The sequence below is a fragment of the Schistosoma haematobium genome, assembly GCF_000699445.3.
Source record: "Schistosoma haematobium chromosome Unknown HiC_scaffold_347, whole genome shotgun sequence".
Classification (NCBI taxonomy): domain Eukaryota; kingdom Metazoa; phylum Platyhelminthes; class Trematoda; order Strigeidida; family Schistosomatidae; genus Schistosoma; species Schistosoma haematobium.
The window spans coordinates 127,463-153,376 of NW_026137090.1; the positions used below are offsets into that span (position 1 = coordinate 127,463).

Sequence of the window (25,914 nt, forward strand, 5' to 3'; positions counted from 1 at the left end):
AGGAAGAACCTAAGTAGAAGACGTATAATCGATCACAGAAATTTAAACGCCATTTAAAGTTGTGTCAAATGTGATGATTGCATGAACTAACGATTCCTTTGTACTTGTTAAATCCTTGGTTTTGAATTCCAAATACAACACCTTCGTTCGTGCTCATCTAATACGTCTTGATCCAAATGCATGATTTCTAAGATTTTTAATTTGTACTATAATCCAAATACTCAAAATTATGACAACTGGCAATTTTTCAGATTGTTTATTTGGATGTATAATTGTAGAACCGGAAGAAAATTTATCGAAACATTATTCGTTCAAATATCAGTCTTTTAATACGATGGGGATATGTGGTGGACCAAACAGCATATAAACTCAAAAAGAGGGACAGAGTTATTGAGTACGAACAGTAATGTCTATATATCAGTTAAACGTTATAAACACAATAAAAAATTATGGACGTTACTTAATCCAGATGGTTTGTGCGTGTTCATGTTGAGTTTGGTACCAGAATCTACAATTATAGATGATTGATGGTTCCAGTAAGATTGTTGTCTTTCCAGTGATATAGCCAAACGTAGAATATAATATAAATTTGGCTGCAGTCTATAAGTGTAGACAGTAGGTGATTTAGAGTTCAGTTATCACAACCATGAACAATGGAGAATAAGAGATGTGTGTATCATGATGCGTGTGTCATGAGATGAGTGTAACACGACGGAAGGAAGTGTGTTCTAGGCCATACACTTAAACAACATGAACAATCTTTCAATGATAAACGTACAGGCTGTGAAAAATTACAGAACAAATACAAGTAACATCAAAAACGATTTACAAAATAAATTTGTCATGCCTATCTCCACAGATCGTCAAGCAAATAAAGGAGTCTATAATCGTTCATATATAATTTTATGAATACTAGGTAATATGCCTCGGAAGCCATGTTGGTGCGTGATATTTTAAATGTGTGCTTGGACAAGAGAGTGACAGCATATGCACTAATCCTCAAAGCATCTGATCTAGTAACTCTGTTCAACTCTCTTGAATTGAGCGAATGAAGTCCATAAATCCGTTGTTTTCTCGGTGATGAAACTATTCATAAGATTAATAATTATGTTTTAAAGTCTGCACGGTTGGCAAAGAAACTAGTTACCTTACATTAGTGCCTCTCTAGGATATTGAGTGCAGTAACAAGAAACTGAAAGTAAACACGACCTTGAAAGTATTCAAAATAATGTCCACATGTCTTACTCACCGTTGTCGCGTTAAATAAGTGTGTTGTCTCTAGCATTGTCGGTCATTTCTACGTCCACTATGTTGAATAATTATCATGATATGGTTTCAATTAGAGACTGAAATTTAAGCTGCGACATTAAATGTTAATTCATGGTTTACATTCTCTGAAATCTTTCGATTTCTTAGAAGGAGGGATTTAATTAACTGCTGGTTTAAGTTTCTGCTATGGATCAGCTGGCTTCATATTCTGTGGTTATAACCCAATCAACTGATAAAGGGCGAATAAAGAGGGACAATAAAGAAATAAGAGGAACTTTCCGTTACGAAACAAAGAAAAAGTGAATGGGAAACGCTCCCAGAAGCCTCCTTTTACTTTTTCATGGAGAAGTAATGTGAAACTTACTCTTTTGTCTTTCTACGTCCGAAACGTCGTTGAATCGTCTAGTCTTCGTCGAAATGCTCACCAAATAGCCTACTTTTCGTCTAAGCACTCACCAACCTTTTTTTTTGCTTTGGCCTTGGTTACACGCTTTATTTTCTACCTCCAACCTAACTCCGAATGTCTCCTATGTTCGCCTTTATTTCCACAACAGACCAGATGAGGACTACAATTGACCTTATTAAAATATTGTACATGGTTAAAAATATTAGCAATAAATAACACTACATTTCACTCCGGGAAATAATAACACAGATGCTCAAGCACTGTTCGTTGTTTATTCTCATCGTAAGTACAAAGTCCTAGTGTCATTTACAAAGATCTGCGAAAGTAATTAGAGGTAATAAATTATTGTGTAAGAATGTGTCCTAATTGATAAGTGTATGTAAAATCAAACAAACTTTCACAACATACACTTCATTAGTTCAAGAGTTCCACGTGCAAGTTAGGAATCCGGTACATGGTACCTAAAAGCTTTATTGAACATAAAAAGCATTTCAATAATAACTTTTCTTAAACTTCAGTGTTACCATTTTGAACTAAAATAATCTTCCTGTCAATTTTGTAGTTGAATAAACACAAATTTACAACGATATCTAACTGCCATAGTTTATTAAACAACTATCAATCTAAAGTATGACTTACGGTTACGTTCACTAATAAGGAACACTGCATTTTAGAACAGCATTAAAGTTATAACTTCAAATTGGTACATACATGTCCTGGTTTTCTTCCGTGACGCTTTTGTATTTCGTCTCTTACGTTGCGAAAGTACCCTTAAGTCACCTTGTCATACAGTTTAGCTAGTTGTTTTTCTTTGACAGATGTCGATAAGAACAGCGATTTTAGTGCATCTAATGATTAGAAGGTAAAAAATATTCTGACTTTGTACGCTGCTATAAAACTTGCACTTCTGAAGTACTCTTTGATGTAGTGCCTAGTATTGTGGAACGGCTGGCATATTCGAGTGTCATGACGAATAACAAAATATAACACGTAGACTTTTTCGAATTATTATCCATTAGCCGAGTCACCATGGCCGTTTGGAATGTAAATGAATAATCCAATGAATTTAGTAGACTTACAGATTTGTCCTTCATATCTTCTTACTAAACAAACGCATTCAACGTTCACAGTTCCTCTTCAGATGAAAAAGAGAACTGCAGACTTGATAGTACGATATTAAGTTTCCGTAGTTCTTCACGACCATCAAACTTAGACATTGGTTGCACAATGTTCGCACTCAAGTCTGATATAGCTGGTGATATATTCTGCAGTAAAACATGCAGTTTGCCAAATCCTAAGCGTTTACTTCAATCGAGCACGTGACTTTCCCGGCCGAAAACGCCCTGCCCACGCACTTCAACCTTGACGTTGTGGAGGGAGTCTCATCCAGCTGCGTCGAACTAGTTTATCAACATTTTTAAATATAACGCCTACTTCGGAATTGGTGAGTTGTGTGTCTGTCTTTCTGTGGGTAATATCATAGCGTGTTTCTTGTTACAGATAATCCTAGGTAATCATTTGCTTAAGTATAAAGCAGTTTGATATTTTCTATATATCACGACAAGGCTTCAATGACTTCAACACTTTTTGAATTCTACAGGACTTGAATAGAAGAAGTAATTGTACCGTCAAGACAGTAAACTAGGCTTTTATTGGGATATGTTAAAGTTATATGAGGTAGTTTTTTTATTATTTTGAAGGATAAGATCTTACCATAATTTATATTTTTCTCAGCTACTTGGGATTTTAAATAAATGGCGTAATATATTTGGCGTTCTAGGTCAACAAAGTATACTTTAATAAACTACTCTATGTTGCTAGTTGGTTAATCATATGAATAATTTTTATCTGGCTTTTGTTTTGCGAAAATGGGTTTTATTTATAAACAGTTTAAGGGAATTTGTGAAAATCGATCCCGTTAGATGTTACACTACACTACTGGCGCTAGTTAGTTCGTTTGATACACAGCTTGCCACAACCCTCATGGTATTAGTAGCAAACACCAAGCCAATAAATTATCCGCGAATCTCAAGCTATTTTGAAATAATATCTTTCGAAAAATTAGATTTATATGAGCTGTATAAACAACATTCTTCGAACCGAGATATTAGGTCAAAAACCAATAGTGTTAAACCATGAGCAGTTAATCAACCCGATTTTTACGATCGTTTGACGATGAAAAATAAGACAAATATTTATGAATAGAAAATACATTTTTGGCCTTGTGAAAAACTCTGAATATCTTGATCAGTCATTTGTATCCTAAATTCCTCCATTGTTATAGAAATAACTCCTAAACACTTTCTCAGTGGCAGCCTTAAGCGGTACACAGTATTGCAGTTCTTTAACTTCTATACATTATTAACGGGTTTAATTACTTTGTATAGTAGAACAAGGGACTTTTAGATGCCTATTATTGATAGTCATTTATCTTTTTATATACGAAGCATCTCACTATTTAGATTCATTTATTTTATAATGTTTTCATTGGTATATCTTCTAAAATTATGAATCTGTTTATTTAAAATACATAATGAATAATCACTTTCATTATCACACCTATTAGTTCAGAAAGCCAAATTAAAAACAATGATAGAAACAAATTCGGAAACCACAATCTCTTCGAAGGATATAGATTTGCGTATAAATTTGACCAACCCTGCTGATAATGAAAAGGGATCACTTCACGCTTACCAGAAGAGATGTCTGTCATCCAACAAAGATGTCGACTACCGAACTTACTTGCCACGAGTTCAAATGGAATCTATACGGAAAGAATACTGTCTTACTGGAAATCCATCATTTATTAAAACTTCGTGTGTTACCGCATATGAATGTAATCAGCCTTTCGTAGACAGAAAATGGTATTCTTCACAACATAGTGAGCAGTCCTTAAATCTGAAAACTAATGGTTCTGCGCGATCTAGTCCTAACAATTCGCTACCTGAAAGGAAGTGGCAAGATGAACAGTCCGATTCGTTCAATCTACCAACAATTAATGTCCCCGTTTAAATTCTACTGCTCTTCTGCCTACCCCTTTCACAAAGCCATTCAAGGCGTCTGATAATCCGTCTCATTGTTATCGTCAACAGAATTCGACTTGATGTTTGCAACAATAGTGTATGACAAAGACAGTATGGAAAAGCCCATAAATATATTATGCTTAATAATTCTAGAATAAATAACAAATTTTTACTTTAACTCAGAGTACTCAGTTACAGCAATCTTCCTAATTTCAGTTGAGTACAGTTCGTTACAATACTCTTATATGTACATATCATTTTTGTGGAAATAAAGTACAGGTGATGTTTTCTATTACTCTTTCCTCTAAAAAATGCCCTCTGCCAAGTATTTGTTGTTATCAGCCAAATTAGAAATAGCTACAAATATTATGCATTAATCTGAATTCTAATTTGGTTTACGTTCTGTTTTCTTGAATATTTTTGTGTATACTTTTGAAGTAAGAATTATTATATATATATTAGCAATTTGTCTTTTTATGCGTTCGTTAGAATATATCTTTGTTTTTTTGTCAAGTCTGCGTTGTTAACAGTTAATCTGGATTGTTTTTACCTAAATGTAAGGTAGAGGGAGATATGACTGCTTAAATGAATATATTACATGCAACATATTGTATTTGTTAATATTATTTTCGATTGTCTGATCGTACGTATGTTGAGAGCAACGTTATTAATTTTAAGATGTTTTCATCCTTACTGTATAGGAGAAATAAAATAATACATCTTTTATACTAAGATGTTCAAACTATTAATTCATTCTGTGATCCATAGTTTGAGAACATTACATGTATCAGTTATTAGGCTGTCGTCCTATCGAACTCATGATCAGGAGTGATAACTGAGACAACATAAGATGTATAGGGATTTCTTCGTGTTTGCAAAAAGTAATCGTTTTTAACAACACTTTCTTGTAAAACCTGTAAAAAAATCCCCACTCATATTGAGTTGTTCACACCATTGTAGCAATTGTTTAACGTAGTAACCTTTTGTCAATAAAATGGCTATAACTGTGAATCATAAGGTTCTCGTGTTATTGAACATTGGAAGCCATACTGTACTGATCACAGTAGTGGGTCTGCGGACCAGTAGTAAACGCGTCCGATTTTCAGCTACTAGGTTTCAGAGTCGAGTCCCATTTCTGTTTGGACAACCGGATAATATCACTGGTTAGAAGCTGAATACACAAACCTGAATCTGGAAACTTAGTTAATTAACAAGAGGTTACTATTATTGTTATTATCCTTGCTAATTTATCTGTCTACTCTTACATTTATAGCTAGATCTGTAAAATATAAGTCCTATCTTATTATTGTACGAACCTGTGCAGAAGTATCTAGGCATCTTAATACAACAGTAACATTTTTCTGTAGATTCCACATATTATACAAAGACTTTTCGTTCAACTGTAGTTTATTTGAAAAAAGATTTAAGAAACCCTGAACATTTGGCAACAATAATAGAGACACGCTGATCAAACCTAGTGTCTTGCAAACAAAACGTTCCTTAATGGAAAGTAACAATCAGAAGAGAATATTAACAATACTCATGTTAGTCCCAGGTTTTCGCCGGGCTAAAACGGTGATGAAAACATCATGTTGGGGAGTCACTGTGTATTTTCTAATGACCAACATTGCGTTGAAAAATATTTCTAGGTATTGAAAATCGTGACATTTCCGTAGACATTATAATAACACAGGCATTACATATCCGTCCAACTTCATAGCTTTCCAAATTTCGAGGCCCGAATATTATATATATATATATATATATACATATATATATATATATATATATATATATATATATATATATATACGGTTTTATCCAGGCAACTGAAAACCGCTAGAAGCCTGACCCAAACGTGTGTCAGTTCAAGTTCTCACTTTGGCACAATAAACGGTAGAATACACAGAATGAGAATTATAGTAGAAGGGATATGAATTTATATATCAAGTACGAATTTATATACCCTTATTCGCGTTCTACTTTATTCATATGGTAGTGATACTAGTATTTGGTTGCTTGAACTGAGTTAAGTGAAAAGGAGCATGGCCCAACTTCTCGTGGTTGAAAGTCGCTTGTTTTGACCTTCAAACCATCGCGCTACATAATCGTCGAATTTGTAACTTGATATTTTCTTGGAAAATAATTTTGTGCGTCTATTTTGAGTAAAGTTACCTCGTTAACATTAAAACTGTTGACAAGTCTTTTAACCATCATTGCGCAAACAATTACGATATCTTTTTGAATAATGAGATGAGGCCATAAACCTTGTTCGATGTCATTTTATAAAATAGGTGGTTTCAACGTTGAAATCTCGTTGTTTGTAGGTCATATGCGTCACAGATTGATCTCAGGGTACAATTAAAAACCAATAAGGACTGGAAATCCTGAGTTTGATCTCTGGAGCGGTGGTGAGCACTCAGTGCTGAAGAGTCCTATACTGTGATCAAACAGCTTTTCAGTGCTCCTTCGTTTTCATAGGTACCTTATATCATTCTGTAATAAATTAGATCTGCCTCCTCGAATTCCCTTAAACTTCCTTTGTTTGTTAGTCATCATAATTATTACTAATTACGAAGGCTGTATAGGTACTCTAGTAAATTTTATCTTTTTCTTGAACATTTTTATTAGGCTAGCAATTCATTTTCTGTGCGCTCAAGTGAAAATGTCATACCGAAATTAACTAACAACCTATCTGTTTCAAAGAGTAAACGGACAAGATCATTGCTGAAATACTGGAATAGTGTGTGGCAGGTTTTTAGTTCTATGTATATTTTTAATTAAGCAACGTAACTGATTTATCACGTACCGACTCACTCACTAGAATTTGAGTCACATTTGGGTGGACTAGCTATAATGTATTTAGTGAAGTTGTTAAAGTCCTCACTTAATATATGGGAAATACATAATGATATAAATCTACACTATACGTTGGTAGTTACGATACCACATGTACAGACAAACATTTTTACGAAGGCTTCTGCTCTATGGAAAATAGGAGTGGATACTTGTGTTTTGCCATTGGAACATCGTTAATATTGGGTCTAGAAATTATCATCATTCTGAATAATTTTGTTTTACGTAAATTCTTATTCACGGATCTGATGATTTATATTTGTTTTATCTATTTTTATCTTCCTATATACCCAGTGCACTTATAAACGTAGAAATAGGTCGCTTCTTGGTAGGCCAAAATTAATTGAAGCTGATATTGTTAGATAGTAACTGCAGCAGTTATTGCATTTTATTGTTGGATTGGTAAAAAATACAAGCGACGCTACTACTACTCATATATGAACAAATCTAAAATGATTTAACAAATTAAAAAACGGACGTCTGTGGTGGGTAACTAACTACCTTACACCCGACACGGTTTAGCCCCACTAGTCATAGCTTCTTACCAGAACTCTGGGGATTTCCTCTCGAAGCTAGTCACTAGTGAGTGAACGCATGATAATTGTCAGTATAGGGTTGTGGAGATTGTTGAGCTTCATTGAAATTATGAACTGATCATTGTTGAGCTACCTTTGAAAACCTGGAAGTATTAGACGGCTGTTTCATCCTTGTATGGGACTCCTCATAAACGAGCATCCGCAAGTGGGAGTCAAACCCAAGACCTTCGGCGTCACACGTCTCTAATCTACTGACGGTGTTAATATCTAATTTCATTCAATCTACGACACTGCTCAACTATCTTCCATTGTCTTTGGTGGTTTGCTGCCTCACACACGGCCAATATACAGTGGCATTTCAATAATGAAGAATCGTGTACAAATACACAAAAAGATTAGACGTTACAAGAGTTTTTATTTCCGTGATTTTTACATGACCATGAAAAGATCAACCTTCAAGCATATTACTGAATCATGTGGACTGATTTATAGTTGATTTCAAAATTCAGTTGATGCATCAACATAGCGATTTCGAGTAATGACAAATTCAATGTTTTTATTAAATGATCCTCCAAACAAGCCTTCATCAATTGTAATAAATACTGTATTATTTATACTGTGTTGCTTTCTCACTTCCTATTAACATGCTTGTTTGTATTCGCATTAATAATAAATAAGGTTTTGATCCTGAGCAAATCCATTACGGTGTACATCGCTCCCATTCACATAGACAACAGCAACGTATTTTCAGTCCTATGGCTAGTTTATGGAAAGCTATGCAAAATCAAAGTCAAATAATGGTTATGACTCGTGGTTTAAAAGAGCCTCGTGCTTCAATTATTGGCAATTTAATTGCTTTTGATCGTTATTGGAATTTAGTAAGTGAAAATTAATTAATTTTTTAAATAAAAAAAACATGTACAATTTATCTGTTCTGCATAAATTTATGTCATAATCGGCTATTGTATCGATACAATCCACATTGGATAAACATATATACCAAATAAAACTGATCATACTTCAGAATGGGTTTTGTGGAGATTTTTAGAAATTTCACTGGTTGAAATCATGAGTCAATTGAAGCTAGATAACCATGGAAAACCTGGAAGCACTGGACGACCGTTTCGTCCTAGTATGGGACTCCTCAGCAGTGCGCACCCACTTCATTTAATATTACCAATAATGGAATATATTCCAAATTTAATTAATTTACAGTTTATTTTATTTCTTTATTTTTTAACTATATAATTTACATGTATTCCAACTACTTATCTTTAGAAACTATAGTCAATTTATCATGAAATTTGTATGATTGTTTTAACTTTAAGAAATATACATGTACAGCAACGAAAACAACTCATTTTGAATTGAAACAATACAAGTACTTTATAGTGGATTGAATACGTAGTTAAACCATGGGATACAATTACTTTCAGAGCTGATGATAAGTCCCAAATTGGACGAAATGCACGTCTTGAATTCCATTACTTGAATTGTTAGATCAGTTATTATAACATCATAAATATTATTATAAGTTATTAATTGAAATATTAATGTATTGGGTTTGTGGAGAATATTTTGAATATTATAGTTTACATTAATTACTAACCTTTGTTATTGTCTCTAGCGTTTCCTAGTTTTGAATGGTTGTTTAACATAAGGTTAGTCCATGTTGTTAACTATAAAATTCAAAATAGTTCATGTTTTAACAATGTTACGTGTTTAAATCTTCGCAAATTTTCAATTTTGAACTGACAATTTCAAAGTATCATAATTTCCCATATACATTTAAGTAATTATTATATTCTATATTTGGATAAAGAGACAATACTGTGAAAAATTAATCACAAGGTTATTTATGAACTGGCGAGTTTTAAGTTCATTTATTTATTCATTTAAATACATAAATGTTGGCACAAAAAGCACTAAAATATGTATAGTTTTTATCAGAATGGGGTTTATGTGGAGATTGTAGTAATTAAATAGTTGAATTCATGAGTCAATTAAAGCTAGACCACCATGGGAAACCTGGAAGCACTGGATGTTTGTTTCGCCTTAGCATGGGACTCCTCAACAGTGCCCATCCACGATCCCGCTCGCAGGATTCGGACCCCGGACCTGTCGGCTTCGTGCGCTAGCGCTTGACCTCTAGACCACTAAGCCGCCCGGCATCCAATAGTATTAATGTGTGACGTCAACCAATCCACAAAATTGCGCCACCGTTTACCATTGTCTTCAGTGAGTTACTATCACACAACAGACCCAGTTGAACTCCACTTGTCACGGCTTCTCGCTTTATATTACTTACTTACTTACTTACTTACTTATGCTTGTTACTCCCAATGGAGCATAGGCCGCCGACCAGCATTCTACAACCCACTCTGTCCTGGGCCTTCTTTTCTAGTTCCACCCAATTCTTGTTCATTTTTCTCATGTCTATTTCCATTTCTCGGTGTAGTGTGTTCTTCGGTCTTCCGCTCCTCCCTTGACCTTCAGGATTCCATGTGAGGGCTTGTCTTGTGACGCAGTTCGGTGCTTTCCTCAATGTGTGTCCTATACACTTTCAGCGCTTCTTCTTGATTTGTTTCTCCACTGGGATCTGGTTTGTTCTTTCCCACAGTAGGTTGTTGCTAATAGTGTCTGGCCAGTGGACCCGAAGTATTTTGCGTAGACAACTGTTAATAAACACATGTATCTTCTGGATGATGACTTTCGTAGTCCTCTATGTTTCCGCCCCATACAGTAGGAGTGTCTTGACATTTGTATTGAAAATTCTGACCTTGGTGTTGGTTGACAATTGTTTTGATTTTCAGATGTTCTTCAGTTGTAAATATGCTGCTCTCACTTTACCAATCCGCGCTTTCACATCTGCATCAGATCCACCATGTTCATCAATGATGCTGCCCAAATATGTAGAGGTTTTAACATCCCTCAAATCTTCGTCGATTGTGATTATATTGGTGCATGCCGTGTTGTATCGGAGAATCCTGCCTTTCCCTTTGTGTATATTAAGACCTACTTCTGCTAAGGCTGCTGCCACACTGTTCGTCTTCTCCTGCATCTGTTGTTGCGTTTGGGATAGAAGGGCCAGATCGTCTGCGAAGTCTAGATCATCCAACTGCATCTTAGATGTCCATTGTATCCCGTGCTTCCCTTCAAATGTTGACGTCTTATGATCCAGTCGATCACCAGGAGAAAGAGAAAGGGTGAGAGTAAGCAACCTTGCCTAACACCGGTCTTCACTTCGAACGACTTCGTCAACTGTCCCCCATGCACGATTTTGCAGTGTAATCCATCATATGAACTCTGTATGATATTGACTATCTTCTGAGACACGCCGTAGTGTCGAAAAAGTTCCCATAGTGTTGTTCTGTCCACGCTATCAAATGCCTTTTCGTAGTCAATGAAGTTGATACAGTGATGAATTTCATTCAATTGATTGTTCCACAATGATCCGTAAAGTTGCGATTTGGTCTGTACACGATCTATCCTTACGGAATCCTGCCTGTTGGTCTCGAAGTTGGGCGTCTACGGAGTCCTTCATTCTGTTTAACAATACCCCCTCATTGCTAAATCTTCCACATATTTACGTTTGTCAGTTCTGATGCTCCTCTTCACTTACTTGTTTACTTCTGTGTATTCAGCTTGTGTCTTGGCTTTTTCTGCTGATATTTATCGATGCCTTCTTGTTCCTCCTTTCTTGAATCTTATCCAGTGTATTAGCAGTGATCCATTCCTTGTGATAGTGCTTCCTGTGGCCCAGAACCTCATGACATTTTGAAGTGATTGCCTCTTTGATCCCCTTCCAGTTGCTCTCCATAGTAGTTCCCTCTCCATTGAGTAGATCATGAAAGGCCTGGAATCTATTACTGAGGACTATCTTGAATTTGTTGAGTTTGTTAGTAACCCGAAGAAAGGCTGTATTAAAATTTTGTGATGTCCGCCCCATTGTCCAGTGCTTTTTAAGTTTCAATTTCATCTTGGCTATCAGCAAGTGATGATCTTATGCTATATCAGCTCCTCTCCTGGTTCTCACATCCTCCATTGTCATCCTGAACATTTTGTTGATGCAGATATGGTCGATTTGGATTTGCGTAGTGTGATCCGGTGAAGTCTTTGTGGTTTTGTGTATGCGTTTATGTGGGAATATAGTGCCGCCTATGACCAGTTTATTGAAGGCTCATAGGTTTGTAAATCTCTCACCATTTTCGTTCCTTTCTCCCAGTCCATGTCGTCCCATGGTGTATTCATATCCGGTGTTGTTCATTCCAACCTTGGCATTTAAATCTCCCATCAGAATGGTCAGGTCTTTTGTTGGGCACTTCTGGACGATTGACTGCAGCCTATCGTAGAATTGATCTTTAACGTCTTCACTGTAGTCGTTGGTAGGTGCATAGCATTGGATGATGTTCATTGAAATGCCCTCTTTCCTTGTTTTGAAGGAGGCTTTAATGATCCTTGGTTCATGAGATTCCCATCCTATAAGTGCATTTTGTGCCTGTTTGGAAATCATTAATGCAACTTCTTGTGTATGTGGGGCATTTTCTTCTTCATGGCCGGAGTATAACAGAAGCTCTTCTGAAGCTAGTCGTTGTTGTCCAACCTGCATCCAATCTGTTTCACTGATCTCAAGCACCTCCAGGTTGTATCTCCTCATTTATGCGGCAATTTGTGAATTCTCCCGGTCTCCCACATTTTACGAGCATTCCATGTACCTAAATAAATGGTTGCTCTGGTTGTTAGAAGGGGCATCGACCTCGTGACTTCCAAAGGAACGCGGCTTTCACTATGAGGCGTCATAACTCTTCTAAATGAAGACCTTCTGACTCCCAGGGCAGAGTTTAAATGGTTTGAATTATTTTTCTGGTCAGCGTTTTTTAGCAAGTTAGTTTTCTACGGGAAGGGGTCGCTAACCCCATGCCGGACCCTCCTCTTTTATCCGGGCTTGGGACCGGCAGTTGTGCCTGGAGAGGCTCCAGGCGGAGTTCACTATATATGTATATATATAGTACTACTCAATGACCGATCAGTTATTTTATACATATATATCAATCAATCGTGTATCGTCGATATTCTTATTTTTCATTGATTTCTTAATATCTTTAGATTCTAAAGAATGTGACTGAATATTCTGTTCATCTTCCGAAATCAGCTTTGAAAGGTGTAGGTTTTGTTTGTTCCTATAAATCATTTTGATTTTTACATTTATTTCACCACGTTCACATATCTATACTCACAGTTTTATGCATTAATTTAATTCCCTTAGTTTGAATACAAAAGAGCAATTTAGAAAATTTTGTTGATCAATATATCTAGTTGGATCACATGTATTTACATGAGTATAGTTCTAATTGCTAGACAGAAATATAAGCACTGGTAGTATTCATTTCGTTATTAAGATTCAAATGTATAATGAATATGATACCAAATGTTTAACTGTGATTTTGATCATTAAATTCCGGTTGATGTAAATCGGTATCCAGACTAATCAGTCATATTACCCAGTGATATGGGGAGCCAATCAGAAGGTCAGTCGATGGTAGTCCGAAGTGACCTTATGGATAAGCGCATTTTATTGGCTAAGAAGTGGATCAATTTACTAAAAATTAGAGTGGTATATATGAATGAGTATTTGTGCATTTTATCCGATAGTTCAATACACTTTCACACTCACTGTTGTGTTCTCGCTTAGGTAGTCGGGGAGGAGCAGCGCGTGGCACATAGTGTACCAGTATCAGATTTCGAACACCGTCCATCACAACACTCAGCATTATATTTTATCAGTTAACGAAACTTCTTTATTAACAAACATTGTTTGATGCCATTCAATGGTAATTAATCTAGAATCTGGCTCATATATATCGGTTCAAGTTTTCATTCCACATCAACACAGTGAGATGAAATCATCGAGGTGAATCTAAAACTATTTGAAGTAGTAATGCTATCCGGTGTAGTAGAAAAGATTCGGTATAGATATTGTAATTCATGAAGAAAGAATAAATTAGCTTAGCAAAATGTATGAAATAATAAGGGAAGATTGAGTGAATACATCTACTCTTTTACCGATTCTGATGTATATTACTTAAAACATGGAAGATTTCATTGATTATTTCAACAAATTTTCTCCTGTATAATATCAACTGTTGAACTTAATATCATAGGTTTTGTATTAGAATTACAGTTTAACTTGCACTTATATCTTAGATACTTCACCTTAATGATTTCCTATATCGTTTAAAGTGTGAACTTAAAGTATTTCTTTTAATTCGACTTTAAATCATAAGGGCACATACATAAACCTTGTTCCATTTACTTTATTGTAAACAACTGAATAATATCTATAAAATTCACACTGTTTAAGCATAAACCTAAGTAAATATATCTGTAGTCGATTAATCATAATAAAATAATTCTTAGGCCTGAACAATAGCTAGAAAATAAAAACTAACTTATTCATATTTTAATAGTTGAGATCCTGAGTAAATTGAAGCTAGACCACCATGGAAAACCTGGAAGCACTGGACGGTCATGGTGGTCTAGTATCACTTGACTCATGACACCAACTATTAAAATTACTATAATATCCACAAAACCCTTTCAAATATTATTCTTATTTATTTAACAATAAAATAATCACAATAAATAATAAATAGGATTAGATTCAATGTAGATCAAAGCTGATACAAGTAGATATTAAATTCAGGTCAAAATAGTTTGGGGATGGAATCTAACCATACTAAGGAAGTACTAACAAAAGAGTTTCATAATAGACTAAAATAAATGTTTACAGTTATTCTCTCTCTCTCTCTCATAGAAGTAGGTAGAAACAAGACTAGCGATTCATAGTATAAGTTCATGAACTTACTAATTATTGAACCTTAACATGTTGCTAGGTGAATACTTCCTGCATAAGTTTCATACAATTAGAAACCTTCAATGACTTGTCTTAAAATCTTATCATGTAATATTAATTACTATCTTGTTGATATTCTTTCTCAGAGTTCAGATAAAAATATAACAAAACCAGCCTATGAATATTCGTACTAAGGTTCTATTTTTTTGTTTTTACTAACTGATGAAATTGTGTTTTGTAACTCATCAAATGCATATTCGTACATTTGGTTTCAAGTTATACTTTTAATGTAAAGTCTAGTTATACTACTCGCTCGTCCAAACTGAAAAAGCAGAATAAAGTTAAAACTTTGAATCTACTAATTGAAAGTCGAACATATTTTAACGACTAAACTACAATCCCACTGACTAACTTGTTGCAAGTAGTTTTTTTGTTAACTGTTAAGGTGGTACAACCATACTTCAATAATAACAACAACACCTATATTTTTAATTAATTTAATGACGTTAATTTTATTCCGTTATAAAATTATATCTTAAATTGTTATAACGCTAAAAGTTTCCTCGTCTACACGAATGGGACGCTAATTTGCCTTAGACGAATATCTACACGAGATTCCCTCTCAGTGTCTATTCTACAGGACTTCAACACAATTCAGATCAAGAATATATGATTAGTCTGACTAGAACATAAATATATTTCCACACCAATACCCGATAACAATCCGACACAATCACAATAATAATAAGGATAGGAGAATATATAACTCATCTAACTCCTGTCAAACTATCTACAAATCTGACTAAGCAATTAACCAATCATTATCATTCTCGTCAACACATCATAGATATTCTTCTTAATTTGTTCTTGTAGAATGGAAAACCGGGACGAAGTAAAAAGCGACGGGAACAACGTTTACGAAAGTTTCAACGAAATAATAACGCTTTATTTCAGTTGAAAAAATGTTCAAATTTATGCCATTCTCCATCTAATCAAACTGGTGTTCAGCTGAAAGATAGTAAATATGTATTTTTGTAATATTTATGTTAAATGATTGAATTATGTCATTTCTATCAGGTTATTTCTAATATGTATAGTTTCTTGTTAATTTATAATTCATTTTATTCATTTATTTATTCGAGTCCTATCTCCCTCTCGAAATGCTCTCACATGGTCACACGTATATAGCCTCTGCCAGGAAGTCCTACTCACTGCCTTCTCGTGGCGGGGTTGTTGTTTACGAAAATGAGAGGACGAAAAGCGAATGTCCGGCGCTCTAGCCGAATTTCAAACCAATGGTGCACATGGGCTCAAGTATCCTGCGGGAACAAATGGCGTATGAACCAATCGTTGGTCACCGGCTTTCATGGGACTGCATCTCCTTACGATGCTCCACTGCCTTGTGGATCAGACCTTCAGGTCGAAGTCTCGGGGCGTGGCGTTCTAAGAAAACCACCTGCTTCGGTTTGGGCACCCGGGCAGTATCACAGCCCTCACATAAATCAAATGAGATTTGTGTGGCGCATATGTGTTTGGTGCCTCCTTGTACCAATATTTATGTGTTAAAATAAATAAATAAATAAATAAAACGTAGAACCTGGTATAAATATACATTAGTTCAGTTAGCTCTACCATACAAACATGATAAAATGAAATGAATGAGATAAATTACAAAGAAACTAAAATAATGTAACAGCAATAAAATAATGAAAAAGACTAAACGCTGACATGATGAAATAAAGATGACAAGTATTAAGGAATATCTAGAAAATAAAGAATGGATGTATTTGCATCTCAGTATGATCGATTTCAAGCCATACCATCTAATGTCTACAACCATTGGTTGGAATTATTTCATGGATCTCCATCACGGTAGTTTGAATCTACTAACCTGGCTCGAACCAACTGTTGTTGATCTTGTGAATAGATTCTATATCTTAGTTTTGCTGTATGCAGCATCTCTGTAAAGCACTAGTTAACTAACCAAATCTACTTTCATTTTAATTTGGTAACACATTAAGACTACATTTTATTACATAAGTTACTGATCTTAGTCTCTAAAAACAATACCGAATAAGTGAATATCTTAAAAAAATCAAATTATATGGTATAGACCAGATAAGAAATGTTGCTCATATTAATGTAGTGAACACTATGTCATTAATACAGCGTCAGAACACTGTGAATTTTAATGATTCACATTTGTTCAAGTTATAGTTAATAAACATAGTCTCTTTCCTAACAAAATACTTTAAGCATATATGGTATTAAATTGGTGTCTTTTATATAATGATCCATATTGTGATTGAATATTTATTGGTTTTCAATTTAATTCGAGCATTGAAATGTATTAAACTTAACTAAATGACACGTTTGTTAGTTATACATATGAAAAGACCTGGATTTACCTTATTCTATCAATCAGTAGACAAGTGGTCAGCTTTAATAACTAAAGTAAACCACTAATTACCATTTAATGCTTAATTTTATAATCCGTGGAAAAGGTCGACTGAATGAAGAATATCAAATACTTGGGACCAAATTTAAATCATCAGAAAGTGTGGATTTCTGTGAAGGCTGCAAAGACTTATTTCCTTGATGAGTTTGAGTGAAGTTGCCCAAAAGTTAAGGTATCTGATCTTCAGCCACTAATTCTCAGGTTCGAACCCCACTTCACCTACCTTATTCTCTTGCGACCGGGTAATATCATCAACCTTTGCACATTTTGGGTATGCCTGGAAGCCGAGTACGCAAATCTGTACCTGGTAAATGAGTTAATAGTTAGTGATGAGTTTGAATATGAATTAACTGTGTTTAAAATCTTTTCTATGGAATTCATTTTTAAACACCTAATTCCAAGGTGTATTTCACTGTAAATATCTTGACATTTAGCCTAGTTAATGATTATAATCAATCTTAATTAAAAATCAGACGTATTTTTAATTATTAGTGAATAACCAAACTAAAATTGTTATTATAGGGGTTAGTGAAGATTACTGAATTTCGAGGTCTCACATCACAAACTGGCTTTGCTTAAGCAGACAGTAAAAGTTAGAAAACAATAGGAATCTGTTTCATCTCAGTATGGGACTCCTCAACAGTGTGTATCTACAATCTTTCGGGGATCGAACTAAGGAGGACCTTCAGACCTTGAAGCAAGCTGTTAACGTTCAGGTCAATGAGTTGGTATCCTGTTGTTCTCATTCACAGCTTCAATCAACTTGCTGGACGGACAACTGATTGGAGCCAGTTATACTTAATCCTTTGTAAGCAGTGCTTGATACTCTTGCTCTCGACTTTTAGGGCGTTACTGCCGGTGATGGAAATCCATGGGGCAAAGTGAGGTGTCATATTTTTAGAGCCGATTATTCCTTACCCTCTCTTTTCGTTGTGGGGCGGTACCGTCACTTCAGTTCACCAACCAATCTGTTACAAATTATATTTTACATCATTTTTGTTCCACTAACTTTGGTATGTGTCTTTATTTTTACGTCCTATAAATATTATTAGACCAACCATTAGAAATCGGACAATTATTTCCTGATCAGTATGGCGATCATGATCAAGATGGGATTGTGGAAAAAGAAGCACGTGATGATGAAATTAGTAGATTGAGACCTTTTCGTCTACTTGGTAAATCCCCTTATCTGATACAAATGATCATGATGATCAGTCTGTCAAAAAATGTGATCAGATTAATAAAAGTGTTTTAGTGAATATTCATAATCATTTAGACGAGAATAATAATAATTGTTTTTATCATAAATCGTCAAATTGGACATCATCTATGGTTAATTTGAATGAACGAAATATGTCTGAATTGTCTGATATGTGAGTTTTATATCATGTAATTTTGGTTTTTTTCTTTCACATTTTACGTTTTACAACGAAGTGTTCAAGTTAGACATTAACACCGTTAGATGCCGGCCAGCTCAGTGATCTAGAGGTTAAGCGCTCGGTAGTTCCTGAGTTCGAATCATGCGGGTGGGATCGTGGATGCTCACTGTTGAGGAGTCCCATACTAGGGCGAAACGGCTGTTCAGTGCTTCCAGGTTTTCCGTGATGGCCTAGCTTTAATTGACTCGTGATTTCAACTATTAAATTAATCGTATTTAGTGGTTTCGTTTGATAATATTTTTATGCTCAGGAATTTTACTAGTAGAGTAAATATGTAATTTTATCTTGAGAAATGCTTTGATAGAATATTAAGTTTCCATTCCACTGCTAGGAATAATACATTTATTCGGTTCAACTTGTGATAAAAATAGCTGTGTCGACGTAATCTGCACAGTATATATATATATATGCTGAAAACGCTGATCAAAGTCCAGTCCTGAACTTCACCGTTTTTATCTATAATATAAACGTTATATCCATTGAACAAGATGTAGCGGTAAATAAATCCCCAAAATAAATAGTTCCGTGAGTTTTCGATTCCGACCTCATTAATTTTACTGGACACACTTAGCTAAAATCGCTCGGTCACACATCCGCACCAGATCACGAGTGGGTACACCGTGCTACTCATTCCTCGCAAATGCTAGTCAACTTAGACTAAACGCTTCTCGATATATCGATAATCTTCCAAATATATTTTCTAACCTCTCCATTTCTGACTTCTGATTTCACTGAGTTGGTAAACGTCAATTATAAAGGTGTTATGTATGATGGCGTTGTCAAACTCCGAATTCCTGACGCATCTTTAAAGGTAATGGCGATATGAACTCAATAGATAACGCTTTTAGTGTTAGAAATAAAAGGTGTTCAGTTCAAACTCCGATATGCAGATTGGCACCAATGAGTTCGAAATGAGATGAAACACGCATCCTAAATTCTATTGCTAGCAACAATTTATCTGTTAATCTCTAACTGTGTTGCCTAATTTTTATTCATTTTTATTTAAGTCATATGTGTATTATGAATAATTCTCAAATTTTCTTATTTCTTAGTGTTACTGGTATATATGAATTATAGCTAAACACTAAAATTCAAAACTCATCATTTTTCATCCTGTTTGGTAACTAGTCAGTTGAGATGTAACCTTTGTTGAGTCTCAAATATGGTACTTAGTACTTAAAATATCAATGCCTTATGCATTAAGCTCTTTATTTAGTTAATTTTCTTTCCCATTTGTATTAATATCATCAAGTGTGATAACTTTATCTGATTATATATTTGTACTAAAGTCACAATGAAATGATGCTGTTTAAGTGAGTTCATTCCAACACAACACCTCCGATAAAGTTTTTGATTTTAAATCACCTTAAATAATGAAATGACTTCATACAGTTAAAAAAATTTAAACCGTAAGTCAATTTCGGAAAATAAGTTAGTCACTTACATATAACTTATATACTTTACTGTCTGTGTGCATAATATAATTTCTAACATTTTTCCGACTAGTTAAGTTCATATGCGTCGTGAGTTGTGGGACAATTGTCATTTATAAGTATATCGTAAATAGACTGAAGATAAAATTAGATCATTGGATACCAGTTCAGCGATCTTCATGATTAAGCATTCACTGTATAACTTGAAGTTTCTGTGTTTGATCACTAATCAAATCGTGTGTTGTTGTTAAGAAATCCCATACTAACACATAATAATTGCATCATGTTTTGTGCTATTCATTGATACCCCCATATAAGATGATCAGTCTATGATGAATATAATTTACAAATCAAATCAATCTTCACTACACCACTTCACCTTAAGTACTATTTTTCTTTTATTATCATTATCTTTAATTATCATTTATTTTATTATAGCTCACTTTGGTATAGTTTACAAACTCGTCGAAAACATCCTTTCACTGAAAAACAAGATAATCAACAAAATGAAAAAATTCACATAGATGATGATGATGACAACGAACAACAATTATTTATTCGTGGTGCTAATATCATTTTAGTACGAATTATTTCTGAGAATTAATTACAAAATTGAACGAAAGAATTGAGAGAATTCTCCGTCGTGTTTTTTGTTTGCTTTTCCATTCAATCTCATCCTATTTGTAATTTTGATTAAATGAATAAATTTTGTATATATATATATATATATATATATATATATATATATATATATATATGCTAGTAAATAAGTGGACTGTTCATCCTTATCTTCCTGACTTTTACTCTGTACTGAGACTGACATTATATGGTATACAATAAAAACCTAATAAAGCATGAACATGGAGAAATAAATTAAATATCAAGTATATAAAACAAAGACCTTTGAAACTGGTTCCAAGTGAAAAGTCAATACTACTCATCCTCGTGGTTGGGCTATGCTGCAGTATATGAATTTTCAAAGACCAAAATAGGGTCATACAGGCAGAATAGTATATTCATTGCAAGGATGAAAGAAGTATGTATAGAGACCACGCCCACACAACCCACCCTTGTCGTCACGATCACGTTCTTACCAATTTTGACTACTAATTTTCGTCGATTCAACATTCATAGCAATCCTCCAAGTCACTATACATTTATCTTAGAAGACCATGTGGTTGCGAATCAGTGTTGTTACAATGCAGCATTAATAAGAACGGGAAACAAGTCAGTTGAGAGAGAGAAGTCTCTAGTTTTTATTCTCGATGGGTTACAGAAGAACGAGCCGAGATGGCTGATACGGATATGTGAAATTCATATGACACCGTACATCAAGGATGTAACATCTAAAGCTAAACCCCCAGTCGTGTTAATAAGCTTGTATGATTAGTTCTTGTCTCATTTTGTTTAATTGCATGCCCATCCATCTCTCTGTTGCTCATATATAATTGTTATGTTTATATTTAAGTACTTGAAACACCGGGCAACTGATACACCGAACAGTGTGAACTCATGTCATTACAGTGCACCCTAAAATTGTCTAAGTAAATCCTGGAGTTATTCCATTACATCACAATTGCCATGTCAGGTGGCTAGCAAAGCTTCGTCAAAAGCAACCAGAGATCTGTAACTGTACTATAACAATGAGAACGAGACATGAATTGACCATCTAGTTCATAAATGATTTAGGAGTCATCGTAAGCCAATACTTAAGGACTACTACACACTGCCGTGCAATAGCCGCTAAAAGTTTTTCAACTTTATGGTCAATGCTTACGGCCCTTAGTCATGTCGACACTTAAATTTTTTGACTTTGTATACAGTGTTCGTGTGTCCTAAACTTGAGTACTGCATACAAGCGGCTAGCCCCTGTCCAAAAAAACAGTGAGCTTTAGGAAAAGTTTCAGAGAACAACAACTAACCTGATTTCCGGAATAGTGCAGCTCCCGTATGATGCTCGACTGGCCATGCTAAACCTATTATCGTTTTCATATCGAAGAACTAGAGGTGATTTGATTGCGGTTTTCAAATTACTTAGCAATAAATTTGCACCTGATATGCGCTCATCTTTCTTGTTTTCCAAAATAGAGAATTTACGAGGACAATTCAAAAAGTCCATTAGCCCAGGACAAATTATTTGTCAGCTGAAAATAGACTTTCTCATCGAAACATTAACGAGTGTAATTCATTAACTCAGCACGTAGTTGAGGCTCCATCCGTCGACTCTTTCGAAAGAAATTCGGATAAACTGAGAGACCATCACTGTCAGGATTAACACTCTAGTACATATACTACTCATTCTCATCAGTCCCCCGTAACCTAAATCTATCCCACATTTTTCTTCTCTTGTGGAGAAGAATGCGGACCTCCCTAATGAATCATGAACCGGTTTTGCTAAAGAGTTTGAAAGCTGCAGGCGTCAAATTTGTACAAACTTTGTGGTACACGCCTTTGCACTTGTAGATCACCAACGTAGATGATCTATGTCGAAATGATTGGAGGCCGACTCGAGTTAGACGTGAATGGTGTGACGAACCAACTAACGTCGAAGTCACACCTCGTGGTCAACACCTTACGTGGACTACCCCCATTGACGTAACAAGGTACTATAGATGCTTTGAAGACTGTACAACACAAAGGACGTTATTACAGAAATATATTAGTTAAAGTAGATACAAGCGAAAGTAAGACCACTGCCGCATGGGCCAGTCCATGGCGTATGATTAACTAATGCGCGTTGGTTGTACATGACCTTGGCAGGGAGCGACGATCTGTTCGACATTCAGTGATCCAACTGTCGGATGATTTGGCTAGGGCTCAGTGACATTTCACTGGCCCTACAATACTCCCCACCAGATTCAGCGGCCGTTTGAATCGGTACCAAACATGTTGGGAGCAGTCGCGCGCCGGAGAGTGCCAGACGAATATTATAAATCCTCCAGGTATTGCTTATCTGTAAAACAAATGAAAAGGGGGCGGCAGAAACTGGTCGGGAAACAGCGAGTCATAATATGTTAGTAGAACGTTGCTTAAACGTAAATTGATTAACCATAGAAATAATGAAAAGAACAAAACGTTTTATTGTTCTATCAAGTCGCGCTGAAATATATATAGCCTTGAAAAGTAATTCAGTTCCTCCGATGACAAACGTTAAGTCTGCCGCAAGAGTAATGATGCTATAGCGATAGTAGGATAAGTGTATTATCAATCGATATCCATATTTGTACTGTCATTAGTTTAAAGTTGTAAGTCGGACAGTGTCGTTGACAGCTATTAATTAGTGTCAAATTCTAGTTATATCTATATCTAACAGACTAACCGTAAGTACAGAAGTATAACAGTGAAGAGTGGTCGTGATTTCGTTGTGCGAAGCTATTGACCAACTTGTAGTCACAGTTTGAAAAGTCGATGACTGCTGCTACAGTTAGTAAGGGTTGAAGGCTACAAATCGACAGCAAAGGTGGCACGATGAAGTCTCTAAAAGATGATAAACGATGAGTGCTGTGTGTTTGTTCGGTTAGTAAACAGAAAAATATCGAAAAGAACATAAGAAAACAAAAGTGTCACTCTGGACTCATGTCAATGATACCCTTGAAAAACGCTGTCAGTGTTGGGATAGAGGCGACAATATCGTTTTCAGTTTGCAGGAGATTCGCTCGACTGCATAAACTGATGATTCGCGCGAATGATAATGTCGTCAGACCACCAATTGAACTGGACAGGTTGTAAATCGTCGAGTAGTTGAACAACCGATTGATGTACCGAAATCATCGGTGAGATAACAGCCACGAGGAAACAATACTTCATAAAATAAAGTACGACGTCGAAGTAGAATAACTACAATAGTTCTGATGTATTATAAAGTCAAGTTTAAATAACATCGTTCTTACGTATACTAACAATTGCACTGAACGGTCGTTTAGGTATTATTAGCGTAACAGTTGGATGTGTGAATAAAAACATATACGAAAACTATGGTTGGGTTCGTGGAGAATTTTCGAGGACGTTTAGATATTTTCCAAACCCGTATTGTATACAAATATACCGAAAATGGAATTGGAATGACTGTCGTGTAATATGAAAATCGAGCCATGATTTACCGTGTGAAATAATGGCAAATACAAGGGGTATAGTAAACATTAATTAAAATGGTAACCACCAATGTAACTAAGGTTTAGAGGATCCAGGTAACGTGGCCATTTCGTAAAAGGCTGATACAAAGAGCTTATTACCTAGCGTTAAGTGACATATTAAGTACGACAACGTGTGCACTTGGGACACGGACTAAGCGTGCTCGTGTACATGCAATATGTTTTACCACAGTATGTCGACTAACGAGTCATAAATGTACATGATTTCGACTAAAACTTGACGGCAGTGACAGAATATATGACTAGTTTACGTGAAAGAAACTACGAAATGTTATCACGCATCATAAATATAGTACGAAATAATCTAATGAAATTATGAAACTCGCCTGGGTTACTCTTGCCTTTAAGTAATGAAGAAGGCAATAGTTTGAATCTGGATTATGTACGAGGTACTGTTGATTAAATTTTTCGATTAACACAGCGTTGTAGACTGACGAACAGTCTAAACGAGATCTAAGATCGCAGGAAATTTATAGTTCAAACTCACCGTAAATTTATAGCATTCGTATCCTCTGTTTGGCCATGGAACTCAGCAATTGGAAATTAGGCAGGCAGTGGTAAAAAAAAGCAGAACATTCTAGTGGATAGTGGTTAAGCAGAAAGATGAATTTATAGTCGATAGTTAATCTTGTCTTATTTATACCAGTGGATAAGGTACAAAGAGATATGCGTTCGTGTTGCCTTGTGGCTATACTCACGAGTGGTTGATATTTTAACAGACATATTACACAGGAGCATTTACATGCTGCTAATGCTTGTTAAAGAACCACGATAGCCGATTATAATCGTAGTTGATTGGTTAGTTCTGTCGATTGAACGAATTATCTAGGTTTAAATGCTAATCAACATTGACATGAAGCAACGAAAGTTCACAGTAACAGATTAACATAGGCGATGATAAAAATGAAAAAGAATAAGTATAGAATACAATAATAAAGATTATAGTGATAGGTTGCGTTATTCGAAGTCTTGCTCACCAGTGTAGATCACCAACGTAGATGATCTATGTCGAAATGATTGGAGGCCGACTCGAGTTAGACGTGAATGGTGTGACGAACCAACTAACGTCGAAGTCACACCTCGTGGTCAACACCTTACGTGGACTACCCCCATTGACGTAACAAGGTACTATAGATGCTTTGAAGACTGTACAACACAAAGGACGTTATTACAGAAATATATTAGTTAAAGTAGATACAAGCGAAAGTAAGACCACTGCCGCATGGGCCAGTCCATGGCGTATGATTAACTAATGCGCGTTGGTTGTACATGACCTTGGCAGGGAGCGACGATCTGTTCGACATTCAGTGATCCAACTGTCGGATGATTTGGCTAGGGCTCAGTGACATTTCACTGGCCCTACACACTCATCGCACTTTATGCCGCTTTAAATGGAATATTGACCGCTCGGACGTTGACAATTGCATTTCTTGCACTATCCAGTCATCGCACAGAGGTTCTCAAGAAGAAACAAGACACAATAGCACCCA

General features: G+C 35.4%; 1 protein-coding gene across 1 annotated transcript; it reads left to right on the top strand.

The window, feature by feature from the left end:
- The first annotated feature begins 1,212 nt into the window (after positions 1-1,212).
- On the top strand, positions 1,213-20,976 carry MS3_00005963 (uncharacterized protein). Its single transcript, XM_051214049.1, has 7 exons — positions 1,213-4,913; positions 7,330-7,441; positions 8,769-8,968; positions 13,197-13,253; positions 15,817-15,961; positions 18,454-18,774; positions 20,712-20,976. Exons 3-6 carry the CDS (start codon positions 8,846-8,848, stop codon positions 18,654-18,656), a joined length of 528 nt encoding a protein of 175 aa, XP_051064001.1. The 5' UTR covers positions 1,213-4,913; positions 7,330-7,441; positions 8,769-8,845; the 3' UTR covers positions 18,657-18,774; positions 20,712-20,976.
- The last annotated feature ends 4,938 nt before the right edge of the window (positions 20,977-25,914 follow it).

Bases quoted from the DNA above. Each gene is read 5' to 3' on its own strand.
- MS3_00005963 (XM_051214049.1), top strand. From the start codon at position 8,846: ATGGCTAGTTTATGGAAAGCTATGCAAAATCAAAGTCAAATAATGGTT. The intron at 8,969-13,196 runs GTAAGTGAAAAT...TAATATCTTTAG, and splicing joins TTGATCGTTATTGGAATTTA to ATTCTAAAGAATGTGACTGA. The intron at 13,254-15,816 runs GTAGGTTTTGTT...TTGTTCTTGTAG, and splicing joins CGAAATCAGCTTTGAAAGGT to AATGGAAAACCGGGACGAAG.